This window comes from Mytilus galloprovincialis, chromosome 2, assembly GCF_965363235.1.
Source record: "Mytilus galloprovincialis chromosome 2, xbMytGall1.hap1.1, whole genome shotgun sequence".
NCBI classification, from domain to species: domain Eukaryota; kingdom Metazoa; phylum Mollusca; class Bivalvia; order Mytilida; family Mytilidae; genus Mytilus; species Mytilus galloprovincialis.
In genome coordinates this window covers 36,485,379-36,500,618 of record NC_134839.1, presented here as the reverse complement: position 1 = coordinate 36,500,618, position 15,240 = coordinate 36,485,379, and the positions used below count along the sequence as shown (strand labels likewise).

The 15,240-nt window shown below is 33.0% G+C and overlaps 1 protein-coding gene across 4 annotated transcripts; it reads right to left on the bottom strand.

The window, feature by feature from the left end:
• Positions 1–799: 799 nt before the first annotated feature.
• LOC143063504 (heterogeneous nuclear ribonucleoprotein 87F-like) lies at positions 800–13,556 on the bottom strand. 4 transcript variants are annotated; one of them, XR_012975023.1, is made up of 11 exons: positions 13,433–13,556; positions 11,901–12,197; positions 11,543–11,753; positions 10,748–10,873; positions 9,976–10,044; positions 9,338–9,481; positions 8,737–8,859; positions 8,149–8,216; positions 3,208–3,308; positions 1,934–2,023; positions 800–1,079 (listed from the first exon to the last, which is right to left on the bottom strand). XR_012975023.1 is itself a non-coding variant. In XM_076235702.1 (9 exons), the coding sequence occupies exons 1-8, from the start codon at positions 13,484–13,486 to the stop codon at positions 8,176–8,178; spliced, it is 1,065 nt and encodes a 354-aa protein (XP_076091817.1). In that variant the 5' UTR covers positions 13,487–13,556; the 3' UTR covers positions 6,293–7,163; positions 8,149–8,175. The 4 variants fall into 4 exon arrangements, 1 of the variants encoding a protein (XP_076091817.1); XR_012975024.1 differs by lacking the exon at positions 3,208–3,308 and having other exon boundaries at positions 800–1,065; positions 1,932–2,023; XR_012975022.1 differs by lacking the exon at positions 3,208–3,308.
• Positions 13,557–15,240: the final 1,684 nt, after the last annotated feature.

Sequence of the window (15,240 nt, the reverse complement as noted above, 5' to 3'; positions counted from 1 at the left end):
CTTTGGTTTTTATACTGGAAGATTATGTTGAAGTATGTTCATGGACGAAGTATGCGATATCTGAATCAATTGTATTACTTTGAAAACGATTTTATCGTGCATTCAAAAGAACTCAAATATTTTTGCTGAAATCTTACTGGATGTATATAAAATTCATTGATGCTTGTAATGTGTCTTGTTTTACTAAGGGTTAAGATGTGATTATTTCGGTGTATTTTACGTTAAAAAACACGAAGATAATTGTTGCCTGCCTGGTCGGTAATTTTGTGAGAATATGAAAGACAAATCAAATCTTCTGTTCCGTCATTTTTACAAAGTTTATCAACAGCGAATTTGAAAAGCTTGTCCTAATCATGTCAGTACCTTGAGACTTACTACTATAATGATGATGATACTGCCATGAACATGAAGGTCCAAAGCAGTGGTATCTGTTTTTAAAATGATAGTAGTCTTGACTTAGACTTCTGATTTTGATTGCCCTTGTTACTGGAGAAAGTTTAGTATATTTGCTACATAATGAGAATACAGTTTCAATTAATAATACAATAATGGCGCTTCCTATCCAGTACTAGTATTCAATTGTGTACAGAATACCAGCAATATCCAGGGTATCATAATAGGATTAAACTGTGATAACGGTATCATTCAATCGTACATTCTGCTAGTTCAAATGCCTAAAATTTTGAGATTTTGCCCCTAGAAAATGTCTTTTCATCGCTGTGTGGTGAATCTGGGTAAGGCGAGTTAAAAAGTTGATATTATCTTTTTTTCTTTGCACCTAGAATATGTATGTAACTAATTATGTATAGTATTATGTTTTATTCATTTTATAATTTTCCCATTGACATTCATACTGTTTTCATTGTAGCTTAAACTTCCATCATTTGTGCATCTGTATTCCGTCTCGTAAACTTCTTTTGTTTCTCCACGTTTAAATTGTAGCTAAAAAGTTAATCTTTTATGCAACAGTATTCCGTCTTGTAAACTTCTTTTATTTCTCCACGTTTAAATTGTAGCTAAAAGTATTTTTCTTGCATCTGTAATCCGTCTCGTCAACTTCTTTTATTTCTCTTCGTAACCTGCAAAAAAGATAATTATCAAAATTTAACAAATCATGAATATAAAAATGTCTGGGTTTTTTATCGTCATTTTCGTTCTTTTTTGTTTAATAAATTTGAAAAAAAGTGCAATGCAGTTCTAGATAACAAATGTTAACACCGACCTTTATTCCTATTACGAATTAATATATCCGATGACAAAATATTGTTTCATGTAAGGTTTGTCATTACTTAGAATTCGTGTTCTCGACACAAAAGTCCATACGTGAATTACAGGTTATGATGACTCAATTCGGGTTTGAATCTTTGCTCCAGTCCTATTCGTGTACAAAACTGATTAAAATACAGATGATGTGTTCAAACTTTGCTTGAAAGCGAGGCCTGGGCATATGATCAATGTTTCAATCAGATTGATGATACATGTGCACTAGCAAATCATCACTGTTTAGCTTAAAAGTGACAACTCGGGAAATCGTCCAGAAATTGACGAGTTTAATATATGTAAATTCTAAATGCGTATCGAGTATTTTACGTCAGTAAGCTGGAATGTCAGATTCAGACTATGTTGAGTTCATTCATTCCTACAATGTATCTCTACAAGAATAGTAGTCCGAACCAGCATGATAAGTGATATTTTAAAGTTGCATGCAAACAGGGAATTTGATTGATGTCACTGATACGTTGTATTAAAGACGGAACATATCTATAACTTTTAGACGGATAAAAACTGCATTCGGTCCTCTACGACACGAAGATAATATGATCAGCATTAACGAATTATTTAACCGGAACGAGTAAATCCAACTAGCGAAAACACCCAAAAAGAAGTGTTATCCTCAACTTCAAAATTGTGCGACGAATAAATTTATATTTACCTGTCTTTGGTGTGCAACAGAACCTATTTCTTTTCCGTATGCAGACGTCAGTATACTTGAATGCCAGTTTAAGACTAAGTTCAATTCATCCTAGAATGTATACAAGAATATTCGAGATAAAAGACTTTAAAATTGTCACTTTTGGTAATGTAGACCGTATATTTTTAAGTAGTATACATCCGTTGAAAAAAATATCGTCTACGATGGAGTCATGTTTAAAAACAGACGTACTTGTCGCCTGTAAATCTTAAAAACAGTCACAAGTCTGTTAATTACCAGACATACGGTATAATGAAGAAATAGGCCGGGATTATTGCAAGATTTTGCAATTTGTTTATTTCAAAATTTGCAGTGTTTTGTTTGATCGTGCGATAGTGCTACAGGCGGGATCAGAAGCGCATCATTAACTATAAATCCGGAAGCAACAGCTCATTTCAGAAATTTTTAATTGATGTTTAACATAATAGTATCAATTTGTTGATAATTTTGGTGGCCGTTTATGTCGTTTACGATAATTCTTAACGTTGAAATCTAAGACGATCTAAACTGAAAAATGAAAAAAAATTATGCAGGTGATCAACAAAAACAATTAAACAATCCGTACGTAAATCTGTATTTGCATGTCGAATAAAGAAGTTCGTCAGTATCTTTCATTTTCCATACAAACAAAGAACTGTAATGCACCTTTACACCTCCTTCCCCTCTCCTACACCCCTGATGAATAATTCATATATCGAAAGTTTATCTTTAACTGCCCACAATTCTTAAAAGAAGGCGTAATCAAGGATTTTTTTTAATTAAATTTTCAAACTATTCCGATTTTTACAAAACTTTTTTATAGTCTTAAATTTCCTAATGTGTGTTGGCATGTTGTGGAATACCCAATTTACATTTACATTTCAAAATCGAGACACTATATTTTTGCAAAGCTTGGTTCTAACCATCTTTATGTTTTACAGATTTTTTTTATAAAGTATAATCCCCTTTATTAACTGACAGGGGAGGATCGACAGACTGAAAATGACGCAAATGTAGAAGGCATTTCCTAACAGCTGAGCATAAGTATCAGTATCACCTCAGTTGACAAGACTGTCCAACTTTTAGTTTAGATTCTAATAAATTAACAATAAGTTTTCATCTATAATTTACTTCTTTGGTGGTCAGGCGGTTAGTGTAACGTACTTATAATTATGTGTGCCATTCTATTACAAAAATTTGTTTATTGACTTATTTTTTTAAAACTTCAATTGAATAAGGAATGAAAGTAAACCTACCTGAATACAAAAACCTTAACCTTAAGCCAGCTTACCCATGCTTCTTATAACTTCTTCAGTTGTACGACCATTGAATGTATAGCATTCATTAATTGCATAACCTACAGTGAATGGCAGATTCATGTTTTTATATTAAATCCCCGTCTTTCACCTATTCCTCAACTCAAAAAGAACTGTAGAAAATGCTTTTTGATTCTTTAGACAAAACACTAGCTTAGTCTTTCAAAAATTCTGAATGCATAATACAGTAGAAGATTCCGGTAAGGGGAAGCAGTTCTGCAACTTTTTTATTACCTCTTCAACCATAAAAGATTGCGACAATGCATGCATTAACTGTAAAAATGATTGATTGTCGTTTGTTAAAAGTGAGTGTTGCCTATATAAATCATTTACGAGGAAAACCAATGAAATAATCTATATTGAGGTTCGAAAAGTGGCTACGAGGACATGAAATACAGTTGGTGAATCCAAAGATCACCATGTAAAAAAGGCTAGAAGTATTCCCTTAATCGGTCTCCTATGATTTTTTTTTACTTGATTCTTCATCGTAATCATCGGATCTAACACTAGTTTGATCGGCCGTGACTGTACCTTTATATCTCCCACAGTGAATGAAATAAACTCATCATAGATACCAGAATTAAAATTGTTATGTCCGAGAAGCGTTCAGTCAAACTGGCACCTATAATCACGTGTTCTGCTCAACGGTCAGAACACCCAATTTGGCTTAATAAATTAAGCCCAATGTTGCTCTAAGCACTCGTTAGTCGTTACCCAATGGTTGTTTAAATTATCGAATTTGTTATAACAAAATGTCGAGCATCCATAAGAGAAACATTCAATATTACAGAGTAAGTCGTCCCAAACATTTGTGTTCCTTACACTATTAATGTCGGAGTACACAAAATATCTGTTTTCTGTCTCACTGGTAGCCAAGAGTAAACCATATTTTATATAGTGTGACGAAAGCTTAAGTGTTCTCTTCAAACTTTTGATAGCCTAAAGAACGACTTTCAAGCCCAAAGAACTGCATTCTTAACAATCAACTACAAGCCAAACAGCACAGCCCAGCAAATATTTTCAAAAGAAGATGCCACAGGATCCATAATAATTTTATAAAAGACAGATTTTCGGGCTTGCCAGTCAATAACAAATGTTTAATAACTAAGCTAAACATCTTATAATGGTTTTCCTGAATCGTGGAAAGGCTGGAATTGACATGGTAAACTGCTTTTTCATAATTTAATTCCCTCTATTGCAATTGTGATCTATTTTAGTGCCAGGATTAATGAAATTAAGTTGCCTTTCAAAATAAATCCTACATACAATGCATTTTTTTTTATCATTTCATTGGAAAAAAAACATCTTCTTATAAACTTATACAATTATTGTCTGTTCATAACATTAAAGAGCTTAACAATCTAGGTAAATATCTTTTTTTTATTTAGCTGATAAGATTCGTTATTCATAATGTTAGACTTATAATTTATTATTTATATTATGAGTTGTCACTCTCTGCCATTGATACAAACTGTTTGTAATTTACAAACCATGTATGTAACTATTCACTGATGCTATTATATTTGTATAATATGTAAATTCTATAAGCTGTATTGCTTCTGAATAAAAGACTATTATTATCAAATGGACACAATTATAATTTATATACCTAAAACAACTCTCAACTTCATTGTTTAGACAGCATGTCGTTTGAGATGACTTTGTATGAAGTTTCAATCATCAGAGTTGTGAGCAATTTATTTTGGATGAATTTGATTGAAATTATTCCAATTCAAAATCATACAATTTTTAATCAAACTCAAATCATTAAAAGTAACAAGGCTGCATCTAAATTGAAAACATCTACTTCAAAAGTAAAATCAGTTCTTTTATTCATATCAATAACAGGAAGTGCTAGCACTGAATGTGTTATTATTTTATTTGGTGTTGACGATATATCTTTTTTTAAGAGGCGACTTTGATGACATGCAGAATAAATTATATACCATCAAACATATGGAGGTAGCAATTTTGAGAGCTAAAGTGCAGTATTACTGAATGAATGTAACAGACTCTAAAAAAAAAACAACAACAAAAACAAAATCGGTTGAGTACTTTTCAGCAGGAATAAAAGGATACCAAATGTTCTACATCTAAAACTGTGGAGATATATTTTTTTTATCATGTCGTTAATTCAATAGGTGAATGGAAGAAAAGATGATGTTTTGATATGAATGCCCATAGTATAAAGACTTGCATATATCAACCATATAATAACTTTAAAGGAGTTTGATGTACAATCTCTGGTGAATAGGTGTATATACTTGTCTGTGATAAAGATTTTAGGCTTGTAATTTATTACCCGACATATGTTTCATGTATAAAAATAAAACTTGTAAGTGGTCCTCAAACCTTGTTTATAATTTCTATACCATTGACTACAGAAAGTGAAATTTCTGTGAAGCATTTAAAATGAAGCTAACAACTCTGAACTTCAATCTGAATAACATAAACTAACAAGATGAAGGAACATGTTTGTAATTTTTGAAAAAAAAATATGTACGGAAGAGACCTAATGTATATTTTTAGATTCCATTAAAAAATTACAAAATTACAAAGAAAAAAGAAATCTTACAAATGGGAAATATACCAAACATTCACCAGCTTGTGATTGTTATTAATGCTTTCATCTCCTGACTTTTTCAGATTACACATGGGAAAATGTATTTGTTTGTATTTCAAAACATCTTTGTAAGCCAGTTGTTGACATTTTTAAATTTCTCCTCTGTAACAGTTGATCTAAAAATAATTAAGGAACAGACATCCTAGACAAATGTTAAAAAAACTTCTGTGTCAGCACAGGAGATCAATTGACCATGCAAATAATGCGATACTAACTGAACAATTTTAGGATGTTGCCACTTGATAACAAAATGCCAGTCTCACCACCTAATATACAAAACAACATTCCAAGTTTTGCAAGTTTATGATGTATTTAATCAGATATGTAGAAGTAATCTAAGTTTGTTCAAACAAATTCCTAACAATCTGACAATAAATTATAAAGTGGAATGAAACTAAAGTATGGTATATTCTATATTTTTATTTGACAGTTACTGGTGACAGTGAGTTATATACAGATGAATGACATTTCTATAAAAAACACAATATTTTAATTTTATAACATGATGGACATAATTAACAACAACCAAGTTCATTGGATATATTCAATTTCAGCCAGGTATACTTCAAAACTAATGTTAAATGAGAAATTCTTTCACTAGGAAATCTTAAAGCATCAATCAACCTATGAAACAATGTATGAAAAATCTGCTTGAGATTCAATAGTAATCCTCAACACCTTAAATGAAATATGAAGTTCAGGAATAGATACTTAGCCCATTTTTCCTTGCTTTACCTATATGGAAAATAAACTTCTGTTGAACTGTAATACTATCCCTTAACTACTCCTAAAGCAGTTTGATCCATCATTTTACCACTTATCCAAAGTGAAGTATTTTTAGTCAGTTGGAAATGCCTCCCTTAAATGCTAAATTTGTTTACACTTAAGCCATCTGTTGGAGTTCCTTCACTTAACCATTTAGTTACTATAAATGGATGTTATTTCGTTTGGATAAAATACTTAGCACTTCTATTGAGTTCCTTCTCTTAACTATTTATGGGGTAGTTGTTATCCCCTAACATCTTACAGGTGGTAAAACAATTCCATCAAGCTTCCTTCCCTTAATAGTTAAACTGGATCGATTACAAAGTAGTTCGGTGTAGTTCTTTCCCTTATCTACTTAAGGGGTAGTAAAGTAGTTCTGTGTGGCATCCTATTCCTTCCCTTAATGACTTAACTGGAATGTTTATGTTGATTTTTCTGCAACCTAGGACCTCCTTAACAAAAGGATGCTTAACTTAGTCCTATTGGTGTCTGCTGCCTATATACCTGCCTAATGTAATGTAGAAGAAGAATGTTATTATCAAATATTTAAAAAGTACTATAAAATACAACAAAAACAAACAGAAGTAGAAGTAATCTAAGTTTGTTTAAACATGAATTTTTGGTACATAAATACATTGTTACTCTATCAAGAAGGCAGTTAACATTACACATAGAATATTTCAAGTTTAGATATCAATTAGCAGTTATGTGTAAATATGACCCAAATTCAGGAAAAAGTGATACACCTTTTTGAACGATTTTAATGACTTACACAGGCCATCCAGACCGTTCCAATTTAAAGAGTAAAATATAAAATGACCACAAATAAAATAGAATTTAAATTTACTTATTACAACTACATGTAGTTTAAATAATCCAAGTTGCTCCTTGAACTAATTAGGATTTTTCAGTTTATATTAAAAGAGGGACGAAAGATACCAAAGGGACAGTCAAATCGTGTTCAAAACATCTACTATTACATTTGTTCATGTTACTCTATCAAGAAAGCAAAACTTAACTTGGAATTTGTTTAAGCTCCATATTATTTCTCTTGCCTAAAATAATCAGCCTATTTTTTTTTAATTTGGACAGAGCCTGTCAAAATTTATAATACTATTTTAGTAAAGTTTTCATCAAATTTTTGGTACATAAATACATTGTTATCTTGGGGGAAATTAAACAAGCTTTCGAAATTATTTCCAACCATATTAACCATGTTAATATCGGATTCCATTAATTAGAGTTGATTTTGAAGTGCCAAACCTGAGTTTTAGTCTGATGATATAGATTTGGTTGGACAAAACAAATAAATGGAAAATTTTGGTAAAAAGTAACATTTTGAGAAAATAGTTCCTGGATATATTTAATTATAAGACAGATGGGTTCAACATTATTGTTGAAACATTAATTTATATCAATTGATATCGATAAAGATAATATATTTTTACACCTGGATTTAGATAAATTCTTTGTAATCATGTAAGACTAATTACCTGAAATGATGAAATGAAGATGAAGACTTATCGATTGTATCCTCCGCCTCCTGCCCCTCTTCCATAACCTACAACAAATACATGTTTATTTTTAATTTTCATATCCATGCTATATTCTATGGGATGAATTATAAATCAAAAATATGTCTTTTACCTACCTTAACTCGAGAGGGATTATATACATGTTATACTTAATATTACCTCAGGGGCCATTAGGTGAAGGGGATATAGAACACTGACACAGACCCCTAACCCATGTGAAGCTTGAATAACATTTATATCATATTGGAGTCTCCTGATGGTCAACATTGTGTACCATTCTAACTCAGATGAAGCACTCCAGTATAATTCAAACATAAGATGTTCAAGTGTGTATATTTTAATCTGATTTTTGGTAGATTTTAAAATTGCTTACATAGTGCAACTCATAATTTCAGACCAAATATCAAAACATCCCATAATAGAGAAGCTGAATTATATGCAACAAAAGTTTTCGACAGTTGAACAGGGCAAATGCAGTATACCTACTGCCTACTATGCAAGGACCGGTATAAAAATAAATTTGCATTAAATACAAAGAGAACTAACTCTGATAAGGTGTTCCTCCTCCACCTCCCCCTCCTCTCTGAGAGCCACCATACTGTCCTCCTCTCATGGGTCCACCTCCAGAATTACCACCATAACCTTGTCCAAACTGTTGGTTCCAATCTCCTTCAATAAAATAACAGTAACATTTAAGAAATAATAAATAGGGAATGTGTCCATGGGACCAGATGATGCCCAGCTTGCATATGTTATAAATGGGCATAATTCAAGAACGTTAAAAGTGATGCCATCAAAATTCAAGCTTGATCAGTGTTCTGTGGTCATGAGCATTGTCACCCATTGTGTACAAGTTTCATAGCATTTGGTTGACGCAAACTAAGATAAGAGTACAGCAACTAAAAAATCAGCATTTTTTCCATTTGTAAAGGGGCATTATTCTAGAACTGTGAAAGTGATGATACCCAAATTTGTACTTGATCTGTGATTATTCTTATAAATAAAGGATTTTTAAATTGAAATAATGCATTTTTTTCATATTCCATCTTAGCAAGAGAAAAGTCAAATTGACAACATGCTACCCTTCTCAACTTTCATTTTCCCCCATTTAATGATTGGGAGTATCGTATAGCTTCCCAATACTAACCTTGTCCACCTCCATAGCCACTATTATATCCACTGTCACCATAACCTTGGTTGTATCCACCACCTTGGTTGTAGCCACCTCCATAACCACCACTGCCATCGTCATATCCTCCACCATAACCACCGCCGAAGTCGCCGTATCCACCTAAATACACATAAAAAATAAAAATCAGTCATGTCACACATAAAAAACAAGCATTCTGAGAGTATGTCATGGACATTCCATCAAGTTAAACCCTGTTAAAATAGTGGACAACCTGAAATCTATTATAACATTGTTGTATTTCTCATGTTCCTGGTTAACTTTCTTTATCAAGATTTATGGCCAAAAATTATTACATCAATAAGTATTGAATGATATAGGAGGTTGGTTCTGAAATATCTCTGTATTCTATAGTAATTAAAAGTGTTTCATATTCATGATAAAAAATTTAATCTACAGAACAGAAGCTGAACATCTGATTATATTCTATTGGCCTGTAGAGATAAGTTATACAGATCAGACAGCATTTTTACAAGCCTGAGCTGGTTGGCCTGTGGTTGAGTGTGAAGACCAAATGTTTCGTAACTTTTAGTTGTAAATTTGAATCCACTTAAAACTAGTAATCATGGTAATGATGAGGCTTAAATCTAACACACCTTGCTGGCCATAGCCTCCACCTTGACCTCCAAAGCTTTGACCCATGCCACCACCATAGTTTCCTTGTCCTGAAAAAAAATTCTTTTAGTTAGAAATTATGAAAATCTATAAAAAAAAACTTTCATTAATATTGGATATACAAAAAACTTTCATCATTATTGAATGAATCTGTGTTAAGTCTCCTCCACAAAAAAAAAACACGGGTCTTACATGACTTTTACTGCTATAGAACTCTGGCCTTTTTTCCAAAGGCCAATTTATTTAAAATTTTCAAGCAGAAAAAGGTTCAGGCAGAATTAGGGTCATTAATGAAGAGCTCTACCCTTTGTAAACCGACAAGGAAGGCAGGTTCTTCTTTTTCTTCTTTTTTTTTAACTGGATGTCACATGAATGGTTTAATGGATTGACTTGTCCAGTCAAGGCAACTTTTCAGTTGTTTGTGGTCAATTTGAGTGTATTTATTTAGATTATCAATCCATTTGCTTTCAAGCAATTTCAAAAATGGGAACAAATTTATTTCCGGGAATAAAAATTATTTCGATTTTTTTGTAGAAAATAATCTTTTGACCAGGGGGTTATTTTTAACCAGGGTGGGGGAGGGGAAACAAACATTTTTTTATTTTGGCCTTCTGAAGATCATTTAGTGTTCAAGACGTTAAGTCCTATATCCATCTTATTTAAGTCAAGTACATTATCAAGAGTTTTGTTGGTCAAATCATCAGCATGATGTTATATAGAACTAATCAAAGTTGTAAATAACTAAATACAAACCTCCGCCTCTTCCTCCCCGGCCTCCACCTCTACCACCGCCTCGGCCACCACCACCACCTTCTCCCTCTTTTTTGTGAGCTTTCTTTACTTCTATCTTCTTGCCATTAAGCATAAATTCTTTCTTCACTGCCATTTGAAAATGATAAATCCCATGTTAATTAATTCATCAAAATATGCCAAGAAAATGAATGAATGCTAAGCACCAAGTAGACTTCCTCATGATCATCAGTATTTTAGTTTTATCAATTCATCTTGTAAAATTGGTAATAACCTTTTACACAAAATATAGACGCATTTGTATTCTATGTTTCATATCTAAAATAAGCATTCTGTGAGTTTTGCATGGCAATATATGATCCTTAACCGCTTAAAAATTCATTGTAATGGAACAAAATTCTAGCTTGATCTATAACTTGTCAAGGTGAAAATAAAATAACAAATATCAAGTCAAAGTCTTCAAGCACAAAGAAAACTGATGAAAACTGGTTATTTTTAAGTAAATTACTGTACCAAACTTTTTTTCAAAGCCAAACAAAATATAGACCATATTTACATAAATAAGTTAGTTTTCTAGTTTGGATTGTTTTATATTGTCATTTTGGGGCCTTTTATATCTGACTTTGCGGTATGTATGGGCTTTGCTGATTGTTAAAGGCTGTACGGTGACCTATAGTTTTTAATTGCTGTGTCATTTTGGTCTCTTGTGGAGACTTGTCTCATTGGCAATTATACCACATCTTATTTTAAATAAACAAAATTTCTGGTTTATATACATTATTTTAATGCTATACTTACAGACACACTTGTCAACTGGATCGTAATCTTCAAACTCTACAAAGCAGAAACTTTTCTGTTTGCCTGTTGCTTTATCGGTCACCATTTCAACTTTGGCAATTTTTCCATACTCTTCAAAAACTTCACGTATGTCATCTTCTGATGTTCCATCTTTCATGCCACCAATAAACATCTTCTTAGCAGCCTCATGTACATCGGGTTTGCCTGAATCCTATTTAAATACAAATATATATAGATAGATTGTTACAATGAATCAAGTTCAACAATGGACATATATATACATGGTACTACTTTTACAAGTATTAATTTAGTAATACTAGTAGATTTATATTCAAAACTCAAATATTGATAAAAGTACCTCTCTTGGCATAGCTCTTTTTGTTTCCACCTCACGACTATCAATTTTGTGGGGTCTGCTAGCCTGAGCATCATCTAGCATGTGTGATTTTTTGTATGTGATGAAGCCAAAACCTCTTGATCTCTTTGTCTGGGGGTCTTTCATTACAATGTGATCCTCTATCTCTCCCCACTGTTCAAAATGTTCTTTAAGTCCATCATCTGTTGTCTCGTAACTTAGTCCGCCAACAAATAATTTTCTGTACTGCTCTGATTCTGGATCATTTGGGTCATTGAATGGTCTATTTCTACCTCCTCTCTGAAAAACAAAATAAATGCTTACAACCCATATTTCGTTTAAAATCTCATAATTATGAGACATTCTAACATTAGTTACATACAAATGTACATGAATTAATAGAATCTATAACTTTTTGTTTAATAAATTATCTCTAATCATGCTAATTATGTCATAATGATTATTGCATTGAGTCAGTGCCAAGCTGAATGAACTCAAACTGATAATGCTTTCCTAAAATTTACTAAGACTTTATTTTCTTTTCGATTCCCATAAAATGGACAATTTTGTATAAAATTTAAAATGATGTGATAATACCTGCAAATTTTCAAACTCACCAGGGGGAATTTTAATCACACAGGGCCTATTTGCATGTCGTTTAAAGGCTTGGGTATGTTCAATGTATGTACTGAGATTCCGCCAATTAAGACGCACCCATTGATTGACTGCAAGGGTACAGCGGATCCATGTACACTCCCTAAGGATTAATGGAGATGTGTCCTTTACAATATTATCCCACCACCAGAACAATCCCCAACCAACACCGCCCAAGGGAGCGTGTAGGACACCGGGAAGTCTGTTATTATGGTGGAGGAAGCCGAAGTACTCGGAGAGAACCACCGGGCCACTCGGTGGAAACAGACAAACCAGAGAGATATCAGAAGATTGATCTCCAGGTCAAAGCAGGGGACAACTTTGACCAACCGAGGCCCCCAAAGTACCCATTCTAGTTTAAACTCCGGTCTGGGTACCAGAGATGTGTGTGAGAGGGTGAAAATTACCCTTCTGATGTACTGATATTTTTAGCACCCCGAGTGAGAATCGACCTCGGGACCTTCAGCACTGTAGCCATCGGTCTTAACCACTAGACCACGAACTCACACAATAAGTTACACTGGTGATTTTTAGAATTATATATGTGCTCAAAAATAAAATTAAATGCCATCTTAGGTATCTATCTCATTTGAAGGATTTTAAGGTATTAAGACATGTCAAGTTCATACAAAAGCAGATCTAAATAGTCAGGCCAACCACCCTCATGGAAGATATTCCTCATAAACCGAGATATTCGTCAGATCTGTATGATTCAATGCAATAATCATTCCCTCCTATTTGAACCGCGTGCGTTACTGTAAATTATGCCCCACGCGGACTCACTTCGACATCGCCTATGCTCAAGAATACTGTTTATATTGATATGTATGATTGTATTAAACTTGCTCAAGATTAGTTTATATAAATAACATATTGCTTACCCCTCCACCACCTCCTCCTCCGCCGCCACCCCCAAAATTTCCATAGCCTGGCATTGTTGTTCCTTGTTAGCGGTAGAATGGACGACTAAAAGAGAGACCACGTGATCTGTCCGTCGGACCTAGAGTGCGTTCGAATTATCGACGTTGATGTTCATATAAAAATATGTTTTTAAAATAAAATTAAAAATCCGCAGTCAATAGATTTTCTTCAAATTTGAAATCTACTAAACGAAAGGTTCATATTATACACTTATTGACTGGGTGTGAGGGTTTTAGCAATTTTTTGGTCCCTGAGAAACCAACTATTGCTCTCGGGGGCGGATCCAGCCATTTCAAAAGGGGGGTTTCCAACCAAGGACAAAAGGGGGGGGGGTTCCGACTTTATGTCCCCATTCAAATGCATTGATCGTCCAAAAAAAGGGAACCCTCCCCCTGGATCCGCCAATGATAGTTGGTATGGAAGGGACAACAAACTTGCTATTACCCGCAAAACCAGTCATTAGGTGGTTTATTATACTGTACAACACAGTCATTCGGTGTTTTTATATACCAAATTAACTTATTTTCTAAAAGTGTACATATATCATCTGAAAGAAAAGAAAAAATGTCACATAACTTGACATGCACAAGATGAACTCTATGTTTTTTTATAGTTCGTGTTGTATTTGTAACTATAAATTTCATTAATTGCAATCAAGACTAGAAATACTTGTGTTAAATTTCCGTTTATATCAATAAATTCTAGCTAAAGTACACCAAACGCAAATACAAAGTTTTAGAATACGACGACCAATCCATATTATAAATAAGGTAATATATTTTAAATCTTTAAAAAATGCGCGCGAAGATTTTCTTTCTCTTTTATAATTGCTTCTTGTATTAAGTAAAATTACAATCGACACAAACAGATCATTATTCCGTTTACGATATTTGAGTTTGACGTTGCCAAGCACACAAATCCAAGCAGATCAGTCAGTGATATCATTATTGTCCAATGAAAAATAAGCATGATAAAGTACGGGAAAGATGGTTATAAAATTATAAAACTGTTAACCGGGGTATTAGTCTTTGAAACTATTGACTGGCAAATAGACTGTGGAATGAAACAGCACAACTATTTCATTATTTTTTATATAGAAAAACATACTGAGGCCATAATAAATAATAGGTTTGTTTGCCGAAACGCTACTTACCCAGAAAAAAGCTGTCTACTCAAATTCTTTTATTGTCCTGATTTGAAGAGGTTTTTTTTTAATCAAATAGGCATGAAAACTAATAAACATCTGATACTTCAATTTCTTTTTTTGAAAAAAAAAGAAAATTCCTACCTACCTACTCACTGTCTCAACCTTTTGGTAGCGTTTTGGCAAACCAAAATATTTTTAAGTGTGGCCTGAGGTATAATAAATTTCGTTATTAACAATTTAAAATTAGAAAGGATTTCCTTTCTTTGTTTTGCTTTCAGGACCAAGTAACAGTTAAGTAGGATTCAAAACTATAATGCCATTGAATGTTTTTTTTTTATTGTGTAGCATCTTTACCTTTTAATAGAATCCAAAATTTGAATGGTCCATTGATAATATGTTAAGACGTTAATTGTACAAATGCGTGTTCGATATTTCCCAAGGTAATAAAAATATATCACTGTTGTTTGGTCTTAGGTTATGCCCGGGACTCTATAGTGGCGATTGCAAGAGAACCACGAGAATATGTCAAAACCATCCTCGTTTTTACTATCACTGTCAATTTCTTGATGTAAGTCAAGATATGAGGCCGACTGAACTGTATCTGGTGTATCCTTTATCTCT

Bases quoted from the DNA above. Each gene is read 5' to 3' on its own strand.
- LOC143063504 (XM_076235702.1), bottom strand. From the start codon at position 13,486: ATGCCAGGCTATGGAAATTTTGGGGGTGGCGGCGGAGGAGGAGGTGGT. The intron at 12,198-13,432 runs GTAAGCAATATG...TTTGTTTTTCAG, and splicing joins GAGGAGGAGGTGGTGGAGGG to AGAGGAGGTAGAAATAGACC. The intron at 9,482-9,975 runs GTGTGTTAGATT...ATGTGTATTTAG, and splicing joins TGGAGGCTATGGCCAGCAAG to GTGGATACGGCGACTTCGGC.